At 37.1% G+C, this 21,896-nt stretch overlaps 5 protein-coding genes across 15 annotated transcripts in view; 2 read left to right on the top strand and 3 right to left on the bottom strand.

Annotated features, from left to right (window-relative positions):
- Positions 1-48: 48 nt before the first annotated feature.
- On the bottom strand, positions 49-4,422 carry LOC105672892 (uncharacterized). 2 transcript variants are annotated; one of them, XM_067351787.1, is made up of 6 exons: positions 4,192-4,422; positions 3,710-4,104; positions 3,283-3,487; positions 1,539-2,983; positions 1,015-1,299; positions 748-879 (listed from the first exon to the last, which is right to left on the bottom strand). In XM_067351787.1, exons 2-4 carry the CDS (start codon positions 3,926-3,928, stop codon positions 2,967-2,969), a joined length of 441 nt encoding a protein of 146 aa, XP_067207888.1. In that variant the 5' UTR covers positions 3,929-4,104; positions 4,192-4,422; the 3' UTR covers positions 748-879; positions 1,015-1,299; positions 1,539-2,966. The 2 variants fall into 2 exon arrangements, 1 of the variants encoding a protein (XP_067207888.1); XR_010889249.1 differs by lacking the exons at positions 748-879; positions 3,283-3,487; positions 3,710-4,104; positions 4,192-4,422 and adding an exon at positions 49-500 and having other exon boundaries at positions 1,539-3,244.
- A 189-nt stretch (positions 4,423-4,611) lies between these two features.
- Spx (Spliceosomal protein on the X) lies at positions 4,612-6,642 on the bottom strand. Its single transcript, XM_012368008.2, has 4 exons — positions 6,538-6,642; positions 6,178-6,261; positions 5,704-5,978; positions 4,612-5,585 (listed from the first exon to the last, which is right to left on the bottom strand). The coding sequence occupies exons 1-4, from the start codon at positions 6,569-6,571 to the stop codon at positions 4,749-4,751; spliced, it is 1,230 nt and encodes a 409-aa protein (XP_012223431.2). The 5' UTR covers positions 6,572-6,642; the 3' UTR covers positions 4,612-4,748.
- Positions 6,643-7,317: 675 nt separating this feature from the next.
- On the top strand, positions 7,318-9,889 carry LOC105672851 (uronyl 2-sulfotransferase-like). Of its 2 annotated transcripts, XM_067351581.1 has the most exons (7): positions 7,318-7,445; positions 7,670-8,109; positions 8,500-8,700; positions 8,865-9,025; positions 9,121-9,195; positions 9,372-9,532; positions 9,628-9,889. In XM_067351581.1, the coding sequence occupies exons 2-7, from the start codon at positions 7,933-7,935 to the stop codon at positions 9,789-9,791; spliced, it is 939 nt and encodes a 312-aa protein (XP_067207682.1). In that variant the 5' UTR covers positions 7,318-7,445; positions 7,670-7,932; the 3' UTR covers positions 9,792-9,889. The 2 variants fall into 2 exon arrangements, with proteins under 2 accessions (XP_067207682.1, XP_012223464.1); XM_012368041.2 differs by lacking the exon at positions 7,318-7,445 and having other exon boundaries at positions 7,453-8,109.
- A 138-nt stretch (positions 9,890-10,027) lies between these two features.
- Positions 10,028-19,024, bottom strand: LOC105672805 (obg-like ATPase 1). Of its 5 annotated transcripts, none has more exons than XR_001100876.2 (12): positions 17,561-18,830; positions 17,017-17,211; positions 16,517-16,577; positions 15,253-15,380; positions 14,023-14,198; positions 12,845-12,922; positions 12,653-12,750; positions 12,420-12,560; positions 11,112-11,208; positions 10,746-10,868; positions 10,435-10,676; positions 10,028-10,297 (listed from the first exon to the last, which is right to left on the bottom strand). XR_001100876.2 is itself a non-coding variant. In XM_067351474.1 (12 exons), the coding sequence occupies exons 2-12, from the start codon at positions 17,589-17,591 to the stop codon at positions 10,566-10,568; spliced, it is 1,239 nt and encodes a 412-aa protein (XP_067207575.1). In that variant the 5' UTR covers positions 17,592-18,007; positions 18,077-18,830; the 3' UTR covers positions 10,028-10,565. The 5 variants fall into 5 exon arrangements, 4 of the variants coding, with proteins under 4 accessions (XP_067207575.1, XP_012223411.1, XP_012223399.2 ...); XM_067351474.1 differs by having other exon boundaries at positions 10,028-10,676; positions 17,561-18,007; positions 18,077-18,830; XM_012367988.2 differs by lacking the exon at positions 17,561-18,830 and adding an exon at positions 18,874-19,024 and having other exon boundaries at positions 10,028-10,676.
- A 736-nt stretch (positions 19,025-19,760) lies between these two features.
- LOC105672946 (uncharacterized) overlaps positions 19,761-21,896 on the top strand; it is a 137,955-nt gene continuing 135,819 nt past the window's right edge. For 2 of the 5 annotated variants that reach the window (XM_067351744.1, XM_067351739.1), the window contains exons 1-5: positions 19,761-19,955; positions 20,067-20,232; positions 20,385-20,447; positions 20,865-20,927; positions 21,257-21,385. The gene's annotated coding sequence lies outside the window, so the exon portion shown is untranslated. Of the gene's footprint in view, positions 19,956-20,005; positions 20,233-20,384; positions 20,448-20,864; positions 20,928-21,256; positions 21,386-21,896 lie in introns of those variants that run through there. The other 3 variants (XM_067351753.1, XM_067351749.1, XM_067351741.1) reach the window with 3 other exon arrangements.

Raw genomic sequence — 21,896 nt, forward strand, 5'->3', positions numbered from 1 at the left:
TAACAAATCAAAATATATTTTTGATTTTTATAAACACGACATTTCATAAAAAACCTTTCAAAAATTCTGCAGTTTAAGCAATAAAACAATTTTATAATTTAAATTCTTCAAATTTTTTCTTCGGTATTTTAATATTATGAACCGCTATAGATATAATCGTTACAGATCAGTTGAACGGCGATATTTCGCCAGCAGCGTAATATGAGATGCTTTTCATTTGACTGGCATTCAATGACTCAATCGCGTAGTTATTAACTTTTCAAGTGCAGCAGACGGCAGTTGGATTCTCTTGCTTGGTTTTCTGTGCATGCAACATTAACCAGAGTCGCCCGCTTGTTGCATATTTCTTTATCAATCTCGAGAGTAAAGTAAAAGCGAGTTGGGTTATCGGAATGACACTTGGTTACAGTTTAACGAGGTCGCGTCACAGGCTTTAACAGTCCACTCTTCGATCATTTCTTGCTGCGCGAACGGATCGAGTGTCCACGGTAAAAAGATTTCTAAGAGAGGAGGGATTACAAGGCTTTCTTTCATGTATGAGTAATTTACCGAAATGTAGTTTGGTCAATCATCTTTTCAGTACGTAGATCGACTAAGTCTGCTAAGTAGAGTGTGTGAGATAAATCGCGATATAAACATTTTTTTCTTAATATTTTACAAAAGAATACAACGATTTATGTTGATAATTCTAATAATAACATTTAAAAAAATCTAAGAAATCGAAATTTGGTTTTAAAATCTTATAGATAAATATTTAGCCGACTTTATTAAATTGGGAAAGTACATTGCACGACAATTACAATTGTTTTGTCAATAATCTGCGCTTTACTGTTTTCCGCACAGTATAAAGTCGTTAACTTGTGTCGATCGTATCTTTTGCTACACGATTCAAACAAATGCGAGTAATGTCAACCACATGATTTATATTGTTGCAAAGTATATTATTAAAAAATGTTTCATCAATTTTTTGCTAATAAAGCGGATACATCCGCGAATGTATTATAATTTACTTACGTAAAAAAGCGGAAAATCCATAAATCTGCAAATTCCAAAAGCAAATAGTCGCATCATGCTTATTTTGGATCTTCATACATCGATTTGCAACGGTTGCTACGGTTGCTATATGAATAACATACGTTTCTCGCGCGTGAACACATGCATACGCGGTTATCTTGCTTTTATTGCGAGGAAAAACTTATTTTCCACTGCGGTATTTTTGATTGGATGGAAATAGTAGTTTCTTTTCATTTGCGACTTCGTACAAAGATCATATCTTTTATTCATGTTGTGAGTTTAACTCTGAAATAAAAATAGGAACAGGAGAAATTAAGGAAAAAAGAGTAAAAGTAGATTAAATGTTTGTGCTTTAAAATAAAACAATACCCATGTTATTATTTTAATATTCGATGTTAATAATACATTGATTATTAACATAAAATATTTTAAAAAACAATAAATTAAATAAATAATGCAGAGTTATTATTTGCGTAGACGCTAAAAATGTTCATTAAAAAGATTGGAAATGAAGCGCTGCTTACGTGAGGGAAAGGGAGAATCGTCGCTGCGAGCGGGATTGTCCGTTTTAATTAACTTCTGCATTCTCGTCCTCTCCGCTCAAACACAACGATCATGCGGACAAGAGCATGTCCTCTTAATTGTCGGCGAGAATTGCGCCCGGTCGGGTCGACGCGAAGAACGGGTTTCGAGCAGGTTATTCCACGGGTATGCGAGGGGAACTTAGGACTAAAGAACGCGGCTATATCGTTATCCTGGTTATCGCCATCCGCTGTACCGGTGACTGGTGAAATGTTGCTCGAGAGAATATGCGTTAATCGTTTAAATTGATCGACGCGATCTCACGAAATCACTGTGAGATGCGACGAGAGCGGTTCGTGAAGCCTGTAATTCTCTCGTAATGGCTTCGAGAAAGAACGTCGCTACCTTCACACATGTACGCGCAAGCTGCGCGTCGCCGCGGCATTACATCTTACGTGAATTCGAGCGGCAGATTATTGTCGGCGACGTGAACGAGCCCGCTTGAAACACCGCGCTACTTTCATCAAAGTTAATGGAAAAGATGATTACGGCAATCAATGACTGGAAACGATAATTACCCCTTTGAAATGATCATAGTTAAACTTGTCGCGGAACTACTTCGCGTACTTTCGTAAAAAGAAGGGACCGTACTGAACCAAGTTGCAAATTCAAATTTTGTAACTAACAATAGACAAAGTTCTAGATATTAGGGGAACAAAATTTAGAAGATACAACCCTGCGAGTCATTCTGTGTGGCGCGAGTTTTAAAATATGACTTTTCTATATTAAATTCTATCAGAGATTTATCTAACATTTTTTAGGTTTAAAACTAATACTTTTGAAGTTTCTGATAAAAAATCTATATTCTCATTTTTATTGGAAATTATTCACGTTCGCATTACTGCTTAGTGCTGTCAATACACGGCTATTCGCGTACGCGGATATTCAAAATATGATAATTACACACACGTATTGCATTGTAATTGCATTGCTAATACAAAATTATCGCACATAATCGCATTACATGTAAAAAATAACATAAAAAGTTATAATTTATTTTTTTTATATGTAATTATATGCGATAATTTTGTATTAGTAATGTAATCACAATGCAATCGTGTATGTAATTATTATATTTTGAATACCCGGGTACCCGGGTACCCGGGTAGTCGGGTAATACCTGAGATAATCGGCTACCCGGTTCTAAATGACAGCAGTATCACTGCTATCGATTGTCGAGCATAAGAATAAAGTAAAGAGATATGCTTGAATCAATGTTGTGTCTATAATAACGTGACTCGCAGGCAAAGAAAGACAAGATACAAAAATTATATACCGTAGATTACCACGTAGACGGTTTAAAGCAGACATAAGTTTAGCGTCACATTTCCCAGTCGATCGTGGCGATGTGTCACGCCAAGTAACATTTATTATGCCACGACGGGTGCTGAAATGTAAATCAATAATTTCTATGTTTCAGTAATACATAAATGCGTAAGATAGTTGTAAAAATTGCAAGTTTACGATTGAGCAATTAAATATGCGTAATAAGATTATAAGCATTTCAACACTTTTTCATTGTTAATTTAGATTTGCTAACGTCACTCAAATATATTGGGTTTGTGTAATAAGTAATTTCAAATTTTTCAATACGTTTTGAAAATTCCGAAATTATTACACAATCCAATACTATATGCAAATCACTATAGATTAATGCTAAATGAGGAAGACGCTGCTCTCTCTTACTCATGTGCGTGACGTTCGGCTGCGCGCCAACGACCAACATCTTTTTTTGAGACGAAAACATTCCCGTCGTGGAAATTATGCTAACAGATATTTGGTCCTGATTGGTTCTCAATTGATTCAACTCCCGTCCGTTACCGTTGACATTTTGTCGGAATCGAATACCTTGAATGTTATGTCTGTAATTATTGACTATGTAGCTGCTCACCTAGTTTCAAAATGAATCAGAAATTTTCTTAGCACGATTCATTCTAGATAATACAATAAAAATTTTAAAACTTGTCTTGTTTTGCCGGCACACAGATTGTGATTCTAAAGATGTTTCTAAATATTCTATTTAAAAAAAAGAGTATGATACTATGATGCATTCTGTATTATTATATTGCGTATAGAATACTCTGCAAACTCGATATATTTCGGATATGCTCACCGAACAAATGACAAAAACAGCGACCAAAGCAACGCCTAGCCAAAAGTACCAGGCTTCCCAAAGATGACGTGGTGGTCGCCGTTGCACTACGAAGCAACACTGCGAGTTACAACAGCAATACAGACAATACTTGGGTGTGCACGCGTACGGCTTGAGCGCTTCGCTCTCGTTGTTATTTTTAAGTTGGAAGTTGTTACATTCGCGTAACAATCGTGCCATATCTATCTCGTGATGTTCGCATAATTCTCACCGTCATGCATACAAGATCGTTAAAAATTTATCGCTTTATCGGCGATTGCTTATGTTTTTATAATAAAACGTCCGAGCGTATTCAACGAGTCGGCGAACGTGCGTCAACAGATCGATGAAAGAACATTGCGTCGATCGTGAACAATCTAAAATAAAAAAAACATTATTGGAATGTGCAAAGTAAATAATAAATTGATTGGTTTTTTGCTCGAACACCTCTTTATTTTACTTACCAAATTAACGTTGCGACACTTGGCAACGTGATGTATATCGCACGTAAATTTTCTTAATAACTCACCTAGAAAAACCGATCACTCAAATGTTTAATGTAACAAATTTAAGAAACTGTTTAATGCGCAGTGCGGTAACGGTTTTCAAGAACGGTGTTCAACAGTAGACTCTGTGTTCGACTAGCGCTATCATTGACTAGGCTGGACAGAGACGAAATAATCAATAGAATAAACGTAGTACGTTATTCACGCATGGCCAATCAATAGAAAAAGTAACCGGGGGTAACCGCATCATTAGTGCCGAAAGCATCACTATAACTAATCAGTTAAGATAATATTTCAATTAATTACGCAACCTGTAATCAATACACAATGAATAGTTACAAAAGTTTACTTAAATACAATAAAGAATCGTTTTACAAATACGGCTAATTTCTGTCGTTTATTCTCTTGCTAGTAATAGATTTATCGACATGAATTTGTTGTAAAACAAAATGTTGTATTATATCAAATATTTGCCAAACATTATTCATATGATATAAAAATATAAGATACAAACATTAATATTGACTGCCATCATGCGGGGGTGGCGGTGGCGGCGGTCCTCTTGGCGGGAAAGGTGGTCGGAATTGAGGCGGAGGCGGCGGCGGTGGACCACCCTGTGAAACAGGTGGTGGTGGCGGATGCCGCCAAGCCGGAGGTGGTCTTGGCGGCGGCGGCTGGAACTGTCCGAATTGCGGGGGTCCACCGGCAGACGGCGGCGGGGGCGGTGGAAACTGTCCTTGCGGCGGTGCTCCTACGGCCCAATGAGGTGGTGGCGGTGCCATCATCCTGGAGGCTGACTGCGCTTGAGAATTCGGTACAGGCATCGGCGGCAATGGCGGCGGCATACCAGGTGGTAGAGGAGGATGCGCGGCCATGGACATCGGAGGCAGAGGAGGCGGGGGAATGTTTGCCGGCGGAAATCCACCCGATGGTGGTGGCGGCACAGGTGGCGGAGGCGGATGGCCGAGCGGTGGTCCTGGAGTCGATGGTGGCGGCGGCGGTGGTACAACCATTCCGTGATGCATCACATGATGCTGAGGATGATGTGGAGGCTGATGAGCGTTTGCATTCGAATTCGGCATTGGCGGTGGTGCCAGCGGTGGTGCGTCTGCGAACAGCTGATGCGGCCTATCTGCTTGACTTAGAGGGTTTTGCGCAGCGAGAAGTCTTTCTGCCGCACTGCCGTGCCTTTCGCCTTTAGCATCACGCTTGAAAGCGTATGATACTGAGATGGGACGATTGCATAAATACTGTCCATTCATGGCCTCGATGCTGGCATCCGAGGCGTCAAAAGAAGCAAAGTTGATAAAAGCAAAGCCTTTCGAATTGCCTGTCTCAGGATCTCTCATTATCTATAACCATTTCACAATATTAGTGATAGTTAAAAAGAATCAATATAATAGATAACTAGATTACAAAATCTTTATAGTCTCCAGAATGATTCATTTTAATAAAATAAATAATACATACCTTGGGTGTTTGCAAAATTACACCAAATGCGCTGAATGTATCGTACAACAATTTTTCATCTACTTCTGGATCCAGATTTCCTATAAATATATTTGCTCCAACATCCAAGTTCTTCTGATGTGCACTAGCTTTGTTTACTCGAATAGGTTTGCCATACAGCTTGATCATATTCATGATTTTGATAGCATAATCTGCATCTTCTTCTCCCATAAATTCAACAAAACCGTATCCTTGATGCATTTGAGTTACCCTATCTTTTGGCATGTGCACATTAACTAAAACAAGATTATGTTAGATATATTTCAAAATCTTGAGAAATTTAGACATGCATATATCTATTTTTTATCTCGATTAATTATAGAACTGAGTTTACATTATATGTTTTAGTTATACATATATAAAATATATATTAGAAAGTATGTATATTTAAAACTGTGCATATATCATATATGAATAACACATAAATATGCTTACCAACAGGACCTGATTGAACAAATAGTTCCCACATAAGAGATTCAGTGACTTTGTCATCCAAACCTCCAACGTATATTGTTGCATCTACAAATGTTTATTAGTTTTTATATTAAAGATATGATATATATAATATTTATTATGTTTGTAATAATTTATTATGTTTGCTACATATGCATATATCTGTGATAAATGCAAATATCTCTTAACTGTTTAAAGTAACCACAATCATATATTATATCTACTTTTTAATATAATAACAGAAAAGCATCAATTAAATTTCTTTTTTAAACATAACATTAAAGTAAAATATAAACATAAGTTAAAATAACGTATTATTTAAATTAAAAAATTGAAATATACCTTGATTACGCTCTGCAATCGGACCGGCTGCCATAATTTCTAACCTCTTGGCAAATACCACTCGCTCTTCTGTTCCCTGGAATATACTAAATGGGTATCGCTTTACTACTCTTTACCATTGAGCTCTATAACATAATGTGACGCGTCACCGCTAGATGGCAATACATACATAAAAAAATGTACGACGAAACACGTTCATTGGGCGCGTTCAGCAGAACAAATCGCTTGGTAGCAATCGAACATGATTGGCTCTTACTTTTAGAACCAACAAATCAACGTTAATAGCGTTTTCGATTATACAGGATTTGAACGACCCAGGGTTGGTTAATGACGTCATTGCAACCTCTCCACCAATGAAAGACTTGCATTTATAGTAAAATAGTGATTGATCAACCCTGGGTCGTTCAAATCCTGTATAATCGAAAACGCTATAAGTGTTGACTAGACGACAATTCAGCAGTTGTTCTGCTGAACGCAGCCATTGGCTGTTAGTATTATGAAGCATTTACATTGCATTCAATGTTTGCGGCACTGTATTAATATATAGATATATTTTTTATATAAGCCTAATACAAGCGCGCGATAATTAAAAAAAAAAACAAATTATCTTTATCTCTTTGTTGACACATTGAGAGCTTGCTGTATAATTCGTCGAATGGCAAAAAACAAAAAGCAGAACATAAGATAATCAATACGAGTTCTGATTGGCTTAAAAAAGTTCTGCACTCTGCTTTTCTGCTTCTAGTGTGAATTCTTAAGTTGGCAATTCTAAAAAAACTCACTATTGTCAATTCAATGCAGTTTTCGGGAAAAATTTGTGATTATTTACTTTAATTTGCAATTGCTGGCTACTCAAAATCTTCATGATAATTTTAATGATCCATCACTGACAACTGAATTCCTAAAATGTAACAATAAAACTTAATTAACTATTACGATTGCTTTTTCTATGTTTTATTGGGATATTTAATTATTTGATTAAAAAACTAACTTTAATCAAAATTTATAAAACATAATAACTTTGATTTGTAATATTATTAAAATATATATTATTAATATAAAATCATTTATATTAAAATATATATATTATTAAAATTAAATTTTTTTCTTTCTTTCGTAATTTACATATTAGTCATTGGATATTACGCAAGAATAAAAGGCTCATGCAGTATGCATTGGAAAGTGAAATGTTGCGTTTCACCTAATCAACCGGTGGGGGTCATAAGCTACGACGAAGATGTGGGGATCATACGGTGTATCGAGTCTGACCCACTAACATTCTCTTCAGTTCTGCGGCAGGCAACAGTATCAGTAAATCCTACCAAATATAACTCTATAATAAAATTGTGAAACACAATTAAATAAAAAATAAATAACGTATTCCTCAATTAAAACATGCGAAATTATAGTCATTTGTTATTGCTTTCAATGTGTCTAACAATAGTCTTTATTGTTTTAAATATGAAATCATCTACGGAATTGCTTGAGCCTGCAAGTATTGCCGGAAAGCGTAGCTTCCGGAAGCAACAGGAAGAATCGCGCGCCGACTATCGATGGATCGCTCACAATAAGGTAAAAATAAAATTCAAACGCCAATAAAAATGTAAAATAAAAATCATATTCAATTCTACACTTGCTAAAAAATTTTTAAAATTATATCATCGAGAGAATATTTGCTCGATCTTGAAAGATGAAAATTTCACACTTTGTATTCTCTTTATATAAGATAAGAATGTTCTTATATGCTTGAAGCGTAGGATGCAGCGAAAGTGCATCATCGCGCATGTTTCACATTGCAATCACCGAGAAATTAAGTACATTCCATAATTTAACCCACATATGATTAATTATAAATAATTGGTGTTTTTTACGGATAAGCCGTTAAAAAAATTAATGTTAATTTATATCACAAAATACAATGATTGTGTATGTGATATTGTGATTGTTTCAATTATAAAACAGACGCCTCGATATGTCACTCCTTCCCTTGCCGAATTGGGTAACATACCGTACAAGTACAAGCACATCCTTATGTTAACACGCATACCTGGCACAGGCGCTGAACTAATAGTGCTGATCCTGCAGCGTTTGCAAGGATACAATGCTTTCAAACACATACGTCTACCACCGGGCGATCATGGATTTTTATCTACTTTGCAACAAGTAAGCTTAGGAAAAAAAATTGTTTCTAATCTAATTATTTAAAACTCGATATTAACGATTTTTCTTGCAAATTAATAAATATTTCTTTTTATGATTTTGCAAACATCGTCGAGAGTGAGAAATGCGAACTTACATTTTAATCATAAACTGTTTTAACTTGGTAGGACTTACTAGTGGAAGAAATTTCAAATATCGTCAAACAAGAAGCTATTCCCTTAACTTTCGATGGAGATGTAAAGTTTCTAAATTTCTCGAAATTTGGACGGCAAGGACCTACGTTTATTTCTTTAGTGAGAGATCCTTTGGATCCACGCATCTGGCAAAAGTATATCTTCGCACTCTTAAAAATTATTTATTGGAAAGAAACAAAAAAAGGGGATATAAAGATATAAATAACGATATTACTTTGGTATGATTTAGATATGAAAAGGGAGAAGAAGGAATGCTTTATCGTGGAGCTATACCTCACTTTTGTGGACAGGAACCGCGTTGCATGTAAGTACATTTTTGTTAATAAATAAACACTATTACATGCAATACGATATTATTAGTAGTTTAGCAGATAAAAGTAATATCTGCTCATTGCATATGAGTAGATATTATTTTTTTAGAAAAGGAGTTTGAGAAAATAGAGTACCTGTTATTTTCATCTTGCACATATTTTCCTTCAGGGAACCAAATGACACATGGGCGTTAGAACAAGCTAAAGCAAATGTTGTTCGATGGTATCCTGTTGTTGGCATACTGGATTACATGGAGGAGACGTTGAACGTACTTGCAGTCGAATTTCCCTATTTTTTTAAAGGCGCTATTCGTATTTATGACCAATTTCGTAAGTATTTGTATAAATATTTGCTATCCATACCTTTGTAATGTTTCTTATTGATTCGTTCCATCCGTATTATTACATTCATTTCTCACATATAGGGCCAAAAGAAAAGTACCTGTTTGCTTCTTCAGTAACTCTAAATCCATTAGTTATTGAAGATATGCTTTTAAGAAAAGTTCTTGCACAAGAAGTAGAATTTTATGAATGGTTGAAGTTCCGACTTCTCAACAGAACTTTCCACAATGACCGAGTTGTTCCGTGACTTGATTATTCAAAAATAGGATTAGACGTCACAATTTTATAATTATTACACCAAAGAAATAAATTTGAACTTTCCGTGCCATTTAGAGGTTGACTATGTAACTGTATATCCCGTGCAAATCGTTGCAGTTGCATTACGTAGATATACTCGATTTTTTTACCGGTGTGGTACACTGTCTCATCAGTAGAGTAGTTGTCATGGCGCTTGTAAACTTGTAAATTACAAAGTTATTACAATTTTCATATATCAATCTAATTTAATATTTGTCGAATAAATACAGAAAAGTACAAAGAAATGCGTTACGTGTTTGTCGTTTTCTTTCCTTTCCTTTCAAATTCGTCCATTTTCCTAGCGAAAAATGCAACTCAGGAGATCTGCTGTTTATGTACACACAATAAGAAAAGCGAAAATGCAGCTTGTTTCGATTGCCACTACATTGATATCATTGTTTGCTATAAAAGGGACATTATACCGTGCCATTGAGTACGTTGTTTCTGCGCGTAATTCTAAACAAAAAGAATTTTTATTTATTCAGATAAAACGTCATGCAAGTATCTATCTTATGAGCACGATTAATTCTCTATAGAATATAAAAATAATTGTCAATATCGTGACCATTAACTGCACTTTTGCAAATGTATACTTGTTTATTGTGAATGAAAGTCAGGGAGAAAGCGAATTGGATTGATTGACGCGTCGGCGATGCGTGCAGCAAGATAGTAGGATCATGTTGATGTACAGGTAGACAAGCAACAACATGAGAAACGCGTGCCATCACTTCTTTTTCGCGTCTTTTAACCCGGCTCCTGCGTTGAACTTGAAGAAGATAATATCGCCATCCTCAACTACGTAATTACGTCCTTGCTGTCTATACTTGCCGGCAGCCTGGCAATAAAATAAAAAGTAATAAGTAAATAAATGAAGAAAACATAATACGGAAATGATTTTGAATACCTTCACTGCGCCTTCCGAGCCTTCATTCTTGAAATCTTCGTATTTCATTACTTCCGCCATAATAAATCCTTTTTCGAAATCCGTGTGTATCTTTCCAGCAGCTTGAGGTGCTTTCGTGCCTTTCTGTATAAAATAAGTAACAAATTTTTTACATCTATTATTAAAATAAATAAAAAATTAAATTTATAATATTATTTAGTTTTTCCATGATAAAAGAAAAAGAAGAATAATAATGTGTAATACTAGTTTTTAATATTAATTTTATCCAATTAAAATTCTACATTTTCATAAATTTCTATTAATGTAAAATTTTATCGATATTATAATTTAATATGTAATTTTTTTATATTAAAAATTTGTGCTTACCTGAATTGTCCACGCCTTAACTTCATCATGACCAGCAGTGAAAAAGTATTGTAACTGTAATGCCTTGTATCCTTGTACAATAATCTTATCAAGTGCACTGAAACAAAAAAAAAAAAAAAAAAAGATATGGAGGAAAAATAATTCAACGTACTTTCTTATTGAAACAATAAACTATTTATGATTAAGCACAAAAATGTATTTTCACGTTTGCAAGTCACAAATAAAATGCGTCAAAACGAAAGGTGTCCGAGCGCCGCATTGTAGAATGAGATTGTCTCGGTCCAAATATCGTCTAATGACAGGTTAGCACACAAGTGGAGCCGTCCAATGTGCGGTAGGCCCGTCCAAGAGTTCAGAGAATACACATAAAGCTGAACGACTTAATACCGCAATTTTATCATTCCGACTCTGACGCGGACCTATTCCTCGGCGCCTCAGTTATCTGCGGTTTCGAAATAAAATCACAGTATCTTTCGTCCCTTCATTTGTGTTGCCTAATTATTAGGCGAACTTGGATATCATAGTCTCTCCGATCATAGACTGCTTGATTCGCCACAAGAATCTAGCCGAACGTAAATGCCGGAAATACCAAATATATATATCTCTCTTTCTACCTATTCCTTTTAAATCAAAATTATTATGTCTCAACTGACTTGATTAATTAAGAGAGATGTAGTTTACAAAATAATAATTCCAATTATATTATAATCCAGAAAAAGAGAAATCATATGCGTAAGTTGTTGCGAAAATTCATACCACGTGCAGCGCACCTATGCCGTAGGGTACGAATGACCCACTAAGCAATCGAATTACCGAACCTTCGTCGATTACTGTTCGCTCCACCCACCTCCCCGATTATGCTAGCGTGCCCGCAAGGGGAGGGAGGGGTTTTTATGCAATTTTGCAAGAATTTGAATAGCCGTTCGTAAAAATATAATGCGCCGCGTCGAAGCAGCCATGGTTTTTATTAACCGTTCCACGTGGTGAGAGTGGGACGGAGTCTAGACGCCGGTCGGACCCACCATTATTATTACCGTTAGAGAATAACTCGATGCATAGTTAAATGTGGGAACCCGAACTTGGCCAAAAGAGACGCATTCGCCAGATTTTATGAACGTTTACAACCTTTTTTCTCTGCAATCTTGTGGCGCTCCGTCGCTGACACCAAGCGATATATGCCGTACTACCAAATTTCTCCGAGTTTAAAGTGGCGATAACGTTGAACCCTCTTATTTGAGTGCGCGACAAAAGCCGCAAGCATTTAGGGCGTAAAAGTAATCGTTATACTATACCGAAGCTGATATTAACCTGGTGACTTTCTGTTCCTCGAAATATTTTGAGCGATCCGTCTCGTCCATGTCGAAGATCTTGTTTTCGAAAATGCCGCTGAAAGGGATTAACACTGCTCCTGCATCGTTTTTGTCAACCCATTCTTTTATTTTAATTAACCTGTTTAGAAAAGATTAAAGAAAAACATATGAGACTCATAGAGCATAATATTGATTAAGAATACTTGTTTCATCATTATTTAAATTGCGTACCACTTATTCTTTTTCCGTATATAATCCTTTTCCGACAGATTAACCAAATAGATAATTGGTTTCGATGTAAGGAATAAATATTTGTTGAGTACTTCAATCTGAAAGTTTATGAAATGTAACGTTAGGAAAAAAGTCTTTTAATAAATGATGAAACACAAAGTATACATATAAAGATAAAATTTTTAAACTTACATCATTGGCACTCCAGTCGGCAAACCTTATGTGTTTTACGTCGTCCACTAGAACGCTTTTTACTTTTAGAAGTGTATCCTGCGAAATACAAATTGAAAATTTTTTTATTCTCTTAGAAAATACTCTTGTTGCGTAGCTTTATTCCACAGCAATCAATCGTAACGTTGCCATTTGTTATTGATCGATTTCATCAGACATTTGGATAATTTCAAGATAGAATCATGATTAAAGAATTCTACTGGCTAACTAAGCGCGCGGTCCCATTAGGTTTGCTGCTAGAGAATGAGAGGAGGAGGAAGGGAAAGAGAGAAGAAAAAATGAAAAAAAGTAGCTTTAAATTCTCGAAAACTTTTGCCAAATTGCAAAGTCGAGAATGAGGGGAAGATCGGTAATTGCCGTGGGTCAATCCGCGGAAGGAGGGTAATCCAACGATCGACTCGTTCCAGGAAGCCTTTGCTTCGCCCGCGTTCTCTTAATTTTCTCGGTAATTTCGTAGCTGGTTTGCAAAGGGGGCTGCAATTGTATTTGGCATTCATGTTTTGCGTATGAGACATCGAGCGAAGAGGAAGAGCGCAAAGAAATTCTTCAGATTTTCGATGAAGAACAATTCAATGAAATGATTGAAAATAAAGTGATCAGAATATTGGTCTTTAAATAATCAAAAATACCAAGTAAACATTGTGTGACATTGTAGAATGCGTATAAATTACGACAGATAATTAACGAAGCTATTTATCCATAAAAAGATAAACAATCGAATGCGAATCGAGCGATTTAAGCTTTGCGCGCGATATTGTGTTTGTTTGCAGGAAGTGCGTAAGCGCATGTTTATGCATCAATGAAAATAGGTCGATTGAACGTTATCGCCGTTAGGAATAGTCATTCTTGAAACGTTCGCATTTTCGTGTAAAATTATCGCGATAATTCAGGGTAATCAATGTGTCACTGTACATATAGGGAAAAGTCAGTGGTTACATCGTGCCGATAATAGCGTACGTGATAAACTTTTTAAGTAAGAATGCTGGAAATACTTTCAAATAACAAAGAAACATGTATATAAAAAATAATTTTCACAAAATAAAACATTCTCCTAATAACTGAAAATATATCTTGATAAAACTGATTCTTTTTCTTGTTGAAGAAATGATTTAATTAAAAACTAGTAATGAAATACTCACGTATTCAGGTTTCAGCTTCTTATCATTACCGCGAATTACAAGCTTTTCGAGTTTCTCAAGATGCGTGTTCAAGAATTCTACATCCTTCAATCGCAGCTCCTCGCTGATAATATCGAGATCTCTCACGGGATTTACGTCGCCTTCCACGTGGGTAACGTCATCGTCTTCAAAGGCACCTGATAAAGCGCGAGTAAATTAGTTTTGTGCGCAAAGCGAGAAAGCGCAAAGCACATATTGGAGCTGCGGTGTTCGTAGCACTCGCTTCAATGCGAAGCTCGCATGTCAATTATTTAAGCGAGCCGCCGCCGCCGCCGCCGCCGCCGCCACCGCCACGCGAAGATTGCCGGGTTGGTTTAATTGAAAAAATTACCACCTGTCGGCGGTCTGCCAAGATGTATTAACCGGCAAAATTACTTCGAAATGTTATTCTCAGTACGAATGTAATATATACCTCCTAACGATCGTTCTCTCTGACGAATCAGTAGCCGTTTGGTGAATAACTATGTGTTACATTATAGCGACGTAAAGTATGCGGGTTAACGTCCTCACGACCCCTGCGGACGCAAGAAATGCCGTGTGCTGTTGATTTTATTAATGACTTCCTTCGAATTCACAAAGTGAATTCCTGCGTTACTTGTGGCAATATTCATAATCTAGTTGACTGCGATAGATAGTATCTAGCATAACTAAAAGCTCATATTAAATGTTCATTAATCATTGAATGCAAATTGCGTAAAAGATTTTTTTAACTTATGCAACAAATTTATCCTTTATTTATTTGAAATGTATAGATGTTTCTGTTGAGAAACAAGCGCAACATAGTCGATGTAAATTATTCAGTAGACTAACAATGTAATGTAATGTGCTTCTAGGAAGATAGTTAAGGACAGTAATAATGTGTGCTCGTAATATAAAAAAAATACACGCTCGTGTACTCGTAAAAATAAATTCGCATCCTCGATTACACGTTCAACGGGCGCGAAGTAAATATAGTTCGAAACTAATCTTCCGATTTCATCAACGAAAATTTCTCCCTCTAACTCGCCGTAATCGCTCTTATCGTGATTCCACGCGCGAAGTGGTTCCATGAAAATGCGCTTCTCTCTGCGATTTATCTATTTACTCGTGGGTGCAATGCACGTCGTTGCAAACATTATTAAAAAGAAATTAACAGAAAATAAATAACATAAATATTGAACGAGTGACGAACATATTCAATAGTACACTCACGACAGAGATGAAATATGCCATCACAAGCTCCGATGTGCGAGAGAAAATTGTTTCCTAAGCCTTGCCCCTCGGCGGCGCCTTTCACCAGCCCAGCGATGTCCATTATGTGCAGGAAAGCCGGAACTTTACTAAAAATCCAAAAATTTCTAATTACAAATAAGTCTGACAAATGCTAACAATCGATATTTCATGTAGTTTGAATCGATTTACTAGTGCAAACGTACGCAGTCATTATTATTTCGGAAATAGAAGCGCTTTTCACATTTATTCCTTTATAACGAAGGTCACTGATGATTGCGATTAAAGGTCGAAGGCACGTGATGTGTGTGTGTGTGTGCACGCACCGACAGAATGGAAACGGGGGATGACGATGACAACGAGGTGTATTTAAATGCTAATGTCAGTGGGCTCATTAAACAATTAGCCTTTGAAGGGAGGCGTCGGTGAAAGTGGACTACCCGGCGGCGGCAGAAAGGGAGAGGGGCGGTGTATTAGTTAGCTTTCATCACGGATCGTCGAATCATCCGACACGTGCCCGGTAGTCGGGGTCGGCCCGACACATAGACGACGAGAGCGCAACGATAATAGGGCGACCAAGAGGCACGGATGAATCGGCCACTCTTTGATCGACGCTGCTTCGCATTTTCAATGCTTCGATTGCCGTCGAATCTGGCGCAAGACAAGCACGATTTGCATTTGACTATTCGCGTATAATGCTGAGCGGCAAAGTAGAGTTTTATTAACTGTTCAACTCAAACTAACGCTCACGAGTCACGCTCTCGCACGCACTAACGCGTTAAACGCGATTGAACGATCGTAATCAAATATTGATACGTTTCTCGTTCAATGTTATATTATTCTCCAAGTGCTATCTATAGATTCATCATTTGTTGCACATTGTTTGCCGATTGTTTCATTTGAAAATCTGCTGTTGATGTTATTCGCAATGTAAAAATGCTGCATCACGTGCTAACATGAATAAAGAATGTGTAGTTTCGACGAATAGGAACTTTGCGTTTCGTAGACGAATTTAGTTCAATCTGCATTGCAGATCGTTCCCTTGCCCCCTTTCCCCCCCCCCCCCTTCCTCCTCTTTTCTCCGAGAATAAAAGCGAAGAAGTATGGAAATGTCCCCGGTTATTCCGACTCGTTTCCCTTCACAAGGGTGCATCTTTAGGCGGTACTATATGCTTTTATTCCGCTATATACATTTACCCGCTACGTCAATGTATTTTAGAAATGTTCGTTGCGGCGTGTTTCTTACCTAGCTGGCTTAAAGTATTCGCAGAGATAGTCGAACCTTTGGTCGGGCACCGGAACGCGACGTGCTGGAAAAGAAAATGGAATAGCTTTACATTCTCGATAATATAAAAGCGATTAACAATTTATTGAGTCAATTAGAAAGATTCTTTTTTTATCTTTCATTTTTATAAAAAAAAATCGGAAGAAATGCAATAACGATTACACCGTTTCTATTCGATATTTCGTTCCTCTACAACCAAGCGAGATTAAATAAACGAGACTGAAATTGTTTATATTACATACACGGCGACTATTATTACTTTATTATTGTATAATAATAAAAGTTTACGTGCAGTTTAGAATCGATAGTTTGATTAATTGATATCAGTAAAATAAAATTCGAATAATTAATTAAATGCCGCCTAATTATAGTAAATTAAAAATATAATAATAGAAGACGAGCAATCAGGAATATTTAAATTCTGATAAAATTTATATGTTTATATATCAAAATATACTTATTTTCATTTGGATCAATGGTGCAGAAAGGAAAATTCTCGGCCGCCGCTTGACTCTTGGTGAGAACATTGAAGAAAGTTGATTTCCCTACGTTTGGTATCCCGACTATGCCCATTTTTAAATTAGTACCAACGCGACCGATGAGCGGCTTCCGCTCGGGTTCCTCGGGTTTTTTTGGAGCCATGAAAGACGATAGAGCTAGAAAAAATAAGATGTTGCGTTAATATATCGAGTGTATCTGAATTTTATTCACAAATAAAAAGAAAAGAAGACAATGTGGAACGAGCGCAGCGCGCGAATATAGTATAAAGATAGCATAATCAGCTAACGGCCGTCGCCGTAGATGAGACGTACGTTGCCCGAGGCACACGTCCCGATACACGCATCCCCCGAAATACTTAAACGCAGCTGCGATATTTTGTGTGCGTGCACCGCCCAGAGCACGGCGTGCCAGAGAATCCGCTCCCCGGCATTGCTCTCCCCAGTCGCTCGCGGTAACTAATTATATTAATGCAGACGGCACATCGCGAGCGATTGCTGTATTTACCGCGAGATTGAGCCCCCTGTCTCGCCGGCATACGACCGGAGCCGCCGTCGTCATCGTCGTCATCGTCTTCGTCTTCGTCGTCGCCGCCACCGCCGCCGCCGCCGCCGCCGCCGCCGCCGCCGCCGCCGCCGCACTGTATCAAAGACCGAGAGAGGGCTGCGCGGGAGGAGGAATCCGACCGGACGAAGACCCAGGATTACTGGGCACCGAAGCCGCGAATCACCGGCATCACGCCGAGAATCCGCAACCGCGCCCGAGGCCGCCAATCCGCCACCGTCTTCGCGGTTCCTGTTTCTCCTCTCTCCACGCGCTTCGCCATCCTCCTTTCTTTTCACCTCCTAGCGGTCCTCTTCCTCCTCCTCTCTTTTTTTCTTTCCGTGCCTGTTCACCGCACTCGCACGTTTTAACGTGAAACCACGGCGCTTCTCGTCGTTTTTCATCGCGGTCCTGAGGAAATTTGCAAATTACGATAATGGAGGAGCATCTCTCGGAGAAGCGTTCCGTTCGCGATGCTACCTCGAGAACCGAGAGCCGTCTTGGCGCCGCGGCGTGACCGTCCCTCCCCTTTTACGACGTCGTCTCACTCTTCGCAGATCGCTAGACGCATGGTTAATGGATGATCTCAGAAGCGCACCGCGCCGCTCTGATCGAGATTAAACCTGAGGCCTCGGGGCTACTGTTAATCGCAAAAAATCTGCGAAATAAAAGTCCTCAACGAGTCCCTGTTGACATGTGAAAAATCAAACCGAGCATTTTTGCACTAGTATTTATAATCGTGTTTCGCAAGATTTTACAAATCAAAATTATTTCAAAAAATTAAACTAAATATCTTACAATCTTCAGATTTTATTCGATCGGGTTTTTGCCTATACTTTCTTCTTCCAAGTTTTTTTAAACAAAAAATATTTATATTTACATTTGCATGGAAGTGCTGCATCGTCGAAGGTTAGGTACTGTTATAACCGGCGCCGTCAAATGGTGCTGCCACATGACGGCCGGTGGATAAAGCAGTTGTCCGAGCTGCACTATAAAACTTAACCTTACCTCACTACCGGGAGCAATTCTTTGCCGGGACTTATTTTCGCGGATAGATTTTTACGACTTACGAATGTTATATCCATATCCATTGTGGATTATCGTCGCACTGCGTTGAGCTTGACGCACATAGCTCATTACACTTGATAATGTCTGTAACCTCTTTCTTTCTCTTTCTCTCTCGCATATACATTCTTTCTCGACTTGTCCGCAAATCAAAATAATACGTTTCGCACTCGTTCCACAAGTAGCATGCACCGCAGTCCTTGGAAAAATACCTTGTACGTCTGGGTTATGCACTCGCAATATGAATATCGATGTGCAACGTGTCGAACACACAACAGGAACACGGCACGTAAACGACGTCACAGATCCGACCGGCCATCCGTAGAGTGCAGCAAGAGTGCAGCATTTTTATTTATTCGCTGTGTACCGCGCGAACGCTCCGCCGATAACATAGCTTCGCAGGAGTGCCAATGGCTATACATGCATATCTCGCAGAATTATTTATTTACATATTTGTAAATATGAATATTGCAGCGTCTTCGTTGAACAAAATAGTACTTAATTAAACATTGGATCGAATAAGATTACATTAATCCTAAAACTTTGCACAATTCCTGCAATTAGAAAAATTAACATATGATCAATCAAATCAAGCCTAAAAACATGCAGTGAACATTGTCATGAACATTGTCACTTAATTACTCATTATTAGTATAATCGAGTATTAGAACAGACCAGTTTATGTCGATCGCGCCCCTTTCCGATGGTGAGTTTGAATTATTGTTTGTATTATTTTGTTCAATCCAATTAATACATTTTCGAATTACTTACAATTAGTACATGAAAACTTTTGTATTATGCATTTCCGATCAAGATGTGATAGTAACATTTGTGATAATCGAAGCGCGGCAATCTCGTACGAATTGTAAGGTTATTAATATGATTTTTCAATTCTTTTTTCGCAGATTTTCTTCTCAGATTGACCTGGCATGAATCGAAAATCATCATTCACAAAGTATATTGGTGAGGAAAAGAACATCTACATTATATACAAATCAATTTTAGAATAAATTTTAATGCATTAAATATATGTACGTGTGCATATGGGTGTGTGTGTGTGGCCGAAAATTTGCAGTCTAGTTATAATAGAAAACACCAATAATCAATCGTGGCGCCGTGCAAAAATATGTAATGTACATTATTAAGTTATTCAGTTGCAACCACTGCAAACAAACTTTTGAAGTGACTAGATGTCACACCGACCGCGTCCGTTATGGGTCAAATTGAATTGTATCATTCGGTGAAGTGGGCCTGATACATCATGATTGAGAATCGGCATCCGCGAAAGATATTGGTGAGCGAGAGAACATTATATATTTACCGGCTTTAGAATGAATCTTATGACGTTGCATAAATGAATGTGTGTATGCATGTGTATGTATTTGTGTGATCGAAAACTTTACAGTCTAGCCATAATGGAAAACACTAATAATCAATCGTGGCGCCATCCATGCAAAAATAAGTAATTACATTATCGTTTAAATTATTCTGTTGTAACCGAATATTTGGATCAGCTAGTTCATCGAATCAACTGCGTCTCTTTGCTGTCGAATGTTGAATTATATCATTCGGTGAGTTAATTAGTATATAAAAACATTTGTATTACGTATTTCTGGTTAAGATGTATCAAGAGAGACGCAAAGATAATACTTGGATAAATCGAATCGCGGCAAGTTCATGCGAATTGTAAGGTTATTAGTATTATTTTTCAACTTTTTCGCAGAATTTCTTTTTGGATTGACCTGGTACAGCGTGGGTTGAAAATCGACATTCGTGAAAGATACTGGTAAGTGAAAAAACATATGCATTATATATTTGCCGGTTTTAGAATGAATCTTATCGTACTGCATAAATATATGTGTGATTGAAAATCTTTGCAGTCTAGCCATAATAAAAAGCACTAATAATCAATCGTGGCGCCACCCAATGCAAAAAATATGTAATTACGTTATCGTTTAAATTATTCTGTTACATCCGAATATTTGGCTTCAATTCAGCTAGTTTATTGAATCAATTACATCTCTTCTATCGAATATTGAATTATATTGTTCGGCGAATTAGTTAGTACATGAAAACTTTCGTATTACGCATTTCTAGTTAAGATATATCACGAGATACGAAGATAATACTTGGATAAATCGAATCGCGGCAATCTTATGCGAATTGTAAGGTTATCAGAATTACTTTTCAATTCTTTTCACAGAATTTCTTTTTGGGCTGACCTGGCACAGCATGAATCGAAAATCGGCATCTACGAAGAATATTGGTGAGTGAGAGAACATATATATTATATATTTTTCGGTTTTAGAATGAATATATCGTATTGCATAAATATATATGTGCGTTTATATGCGTATGTGTATGTGGTCGAAAATCTTGGCAGTATAGACGTAATAAGAAACACTATAATAGTCAAGCAAGGCAATTTTTCTTACTTTATCGCTTGAAAGATTAATTATTATATAAAAACCTTTTAAATATGTTAAATTACGCGATAGTAGAATTTATAATATTTGGATGGAAAAGTAATCTTCTCTTTTGTGTAAACTGTAAGGTTATCAAAGTCATTACTTTAATAATTTATATTTTTCACAGGATTCCTAAAATCAATAAAACCTGGAATCAATAAAGCTTGGAATCAATAAAGCGGAATTAATGTGGCGGAATCAACGTTCTTGTCTTTTGCAGAATTCGTTGGATTAACGGGATCAGCGGCGCAGAGTGGTGAGTGAATTCATTTATGATATCTGTTTGATTTTATATTGTTCCATTATAAATACATTGCGTCTGCAATCGTGTATTGGCACAAGCACTTGTTCGTTGTCATCGTACGTTTATATTATGAGTCATCATAATTTGCTATTATATAATCAATTAAAACATAACATTTTATAAATCATATTTTATTTTAATTATTGATATTATTAATGTCGTTATATTAACAATATTATTAATATTGTTTTATGATAGACATAAATTAAATATTTGAAAATTTGCGTTGAAGTAAAAGTTAGAAATCCAGCGTGAGCTTCTTATTCTCTGCATTATTATGCGAATAAATCGTAAACACAATGAACGTCCAATGTCGATGTTTATCAGCGCGGACGGATAACAATCGACGATGTAAAGGGCTTTTCGCGTCGGTACTGCCGCGACATGACGTCAGTCCATGTTTATGAAGTGTCGCTATCACGACACGGCTACAAGTTATGCCGTGTATATCCAGCCGTTTCCT

The sequence above is a fragment of the Linepithema humile genome, chromosome 1 (genome assembly GCF_040581485.1).
Source record: "Linepithema humile isolate Giens D197 chromosome 1, Lhum_UNIL_v1.0, whole genome shotgun sequence".
Classification (NCBI taxonomy): Eukaryota; Metazoa; Arthropoda; class Insecta; order Hymenoptera; family Formicidae; genus Linepithema; species Linepithema humile.

What these genes read in the sequence shown, in the direction of transcription:
- Spx (XM_012368008.2), bottom strand. Translation starts at nt 6,571, where the DNA reads ATGGCAGCCGGTCCGATTGCAGAGCGTAATCAAG. An exon ending in GATTGCAGAGCGTAATCAAG is followed by an intron (nt 6,262 to 6,537) that starts GTATATTTCAAT and finishes AAACATTTGTAG; the next exon opens with ATGCAACAATATACGTTGGA. An exon ending in TAATTTTGCAAACACCCAAG is followed by an intron (nt 5,586 to 5,703) that starts GTATGTATTATT and finishes AAATGGTTATAG; the next exon opens with ATAATGAGAGATCCTGAGAC.
- LOC105672892 (XM_067351787.1), bottom strand. Translation starts at nt 3,928, where the DNA reads ATGGCACGATTGTTACGCGAATGTAACAACTTCCAACTTAAAAATAAC. An exon ending in CTGTTTTTGTCATTTGTTCG is followed by an intron (nt 3,488 to 3,709) that starts GTGAGCATATCC and finishes TTTTGAAACTAG; the next exon opens with GTGAGCAGCTACATAGTCAA.
- LOC105672851 (XM_067351581.1), top strand. Translation starts at nt 7,933, where the DNA reads ATGCGAAATTATAGTCATTTGTTATTGCTTTCAATGTGTCTAACAATA. An exon ending in TTTTATCTACTTTGCAACAA is followed by an intron (nt 8,701 to 8,864) that starts GTAAGCTTAGGA and finishes TTAACTTGGTAG; the next exon opens with GACTTACTAGTGGAAGAAAT. An exon ending in GATCCACGCATCTGGCAAAA is followed by an intron (nt 9,026 to 9,120) that starts GTATATCTTCGC and finishes GGTATGATTTAG; the next exon opens with ATATGAAAAGGGAGAAGAAG.
- LOC105672805 (XM_067351474.1), bottom strand. Translation starts at nt 17,591, where the DNA reads ATGCCGGCGAGACAGGGGGCTCAATCTCGCG. An exon ending in CACCATTGATCCAAATGAAA is followed by an intron (nt 16,578 to 17,016) that starts ATAAGTATATTT and finishes CTTTTCCAGCAC; the next exon opens with GTCGCGTTCCGGTGCCCGAC. An exon ending in TTAAGGCGTGGACAATTCAG is followed by an intron (nt 10,869 to 11,111) that starts GTAAGCACAAAT and finishes TATTTTATACAG; the next exon opens with AAAGGCACGAAAGCACCTCA.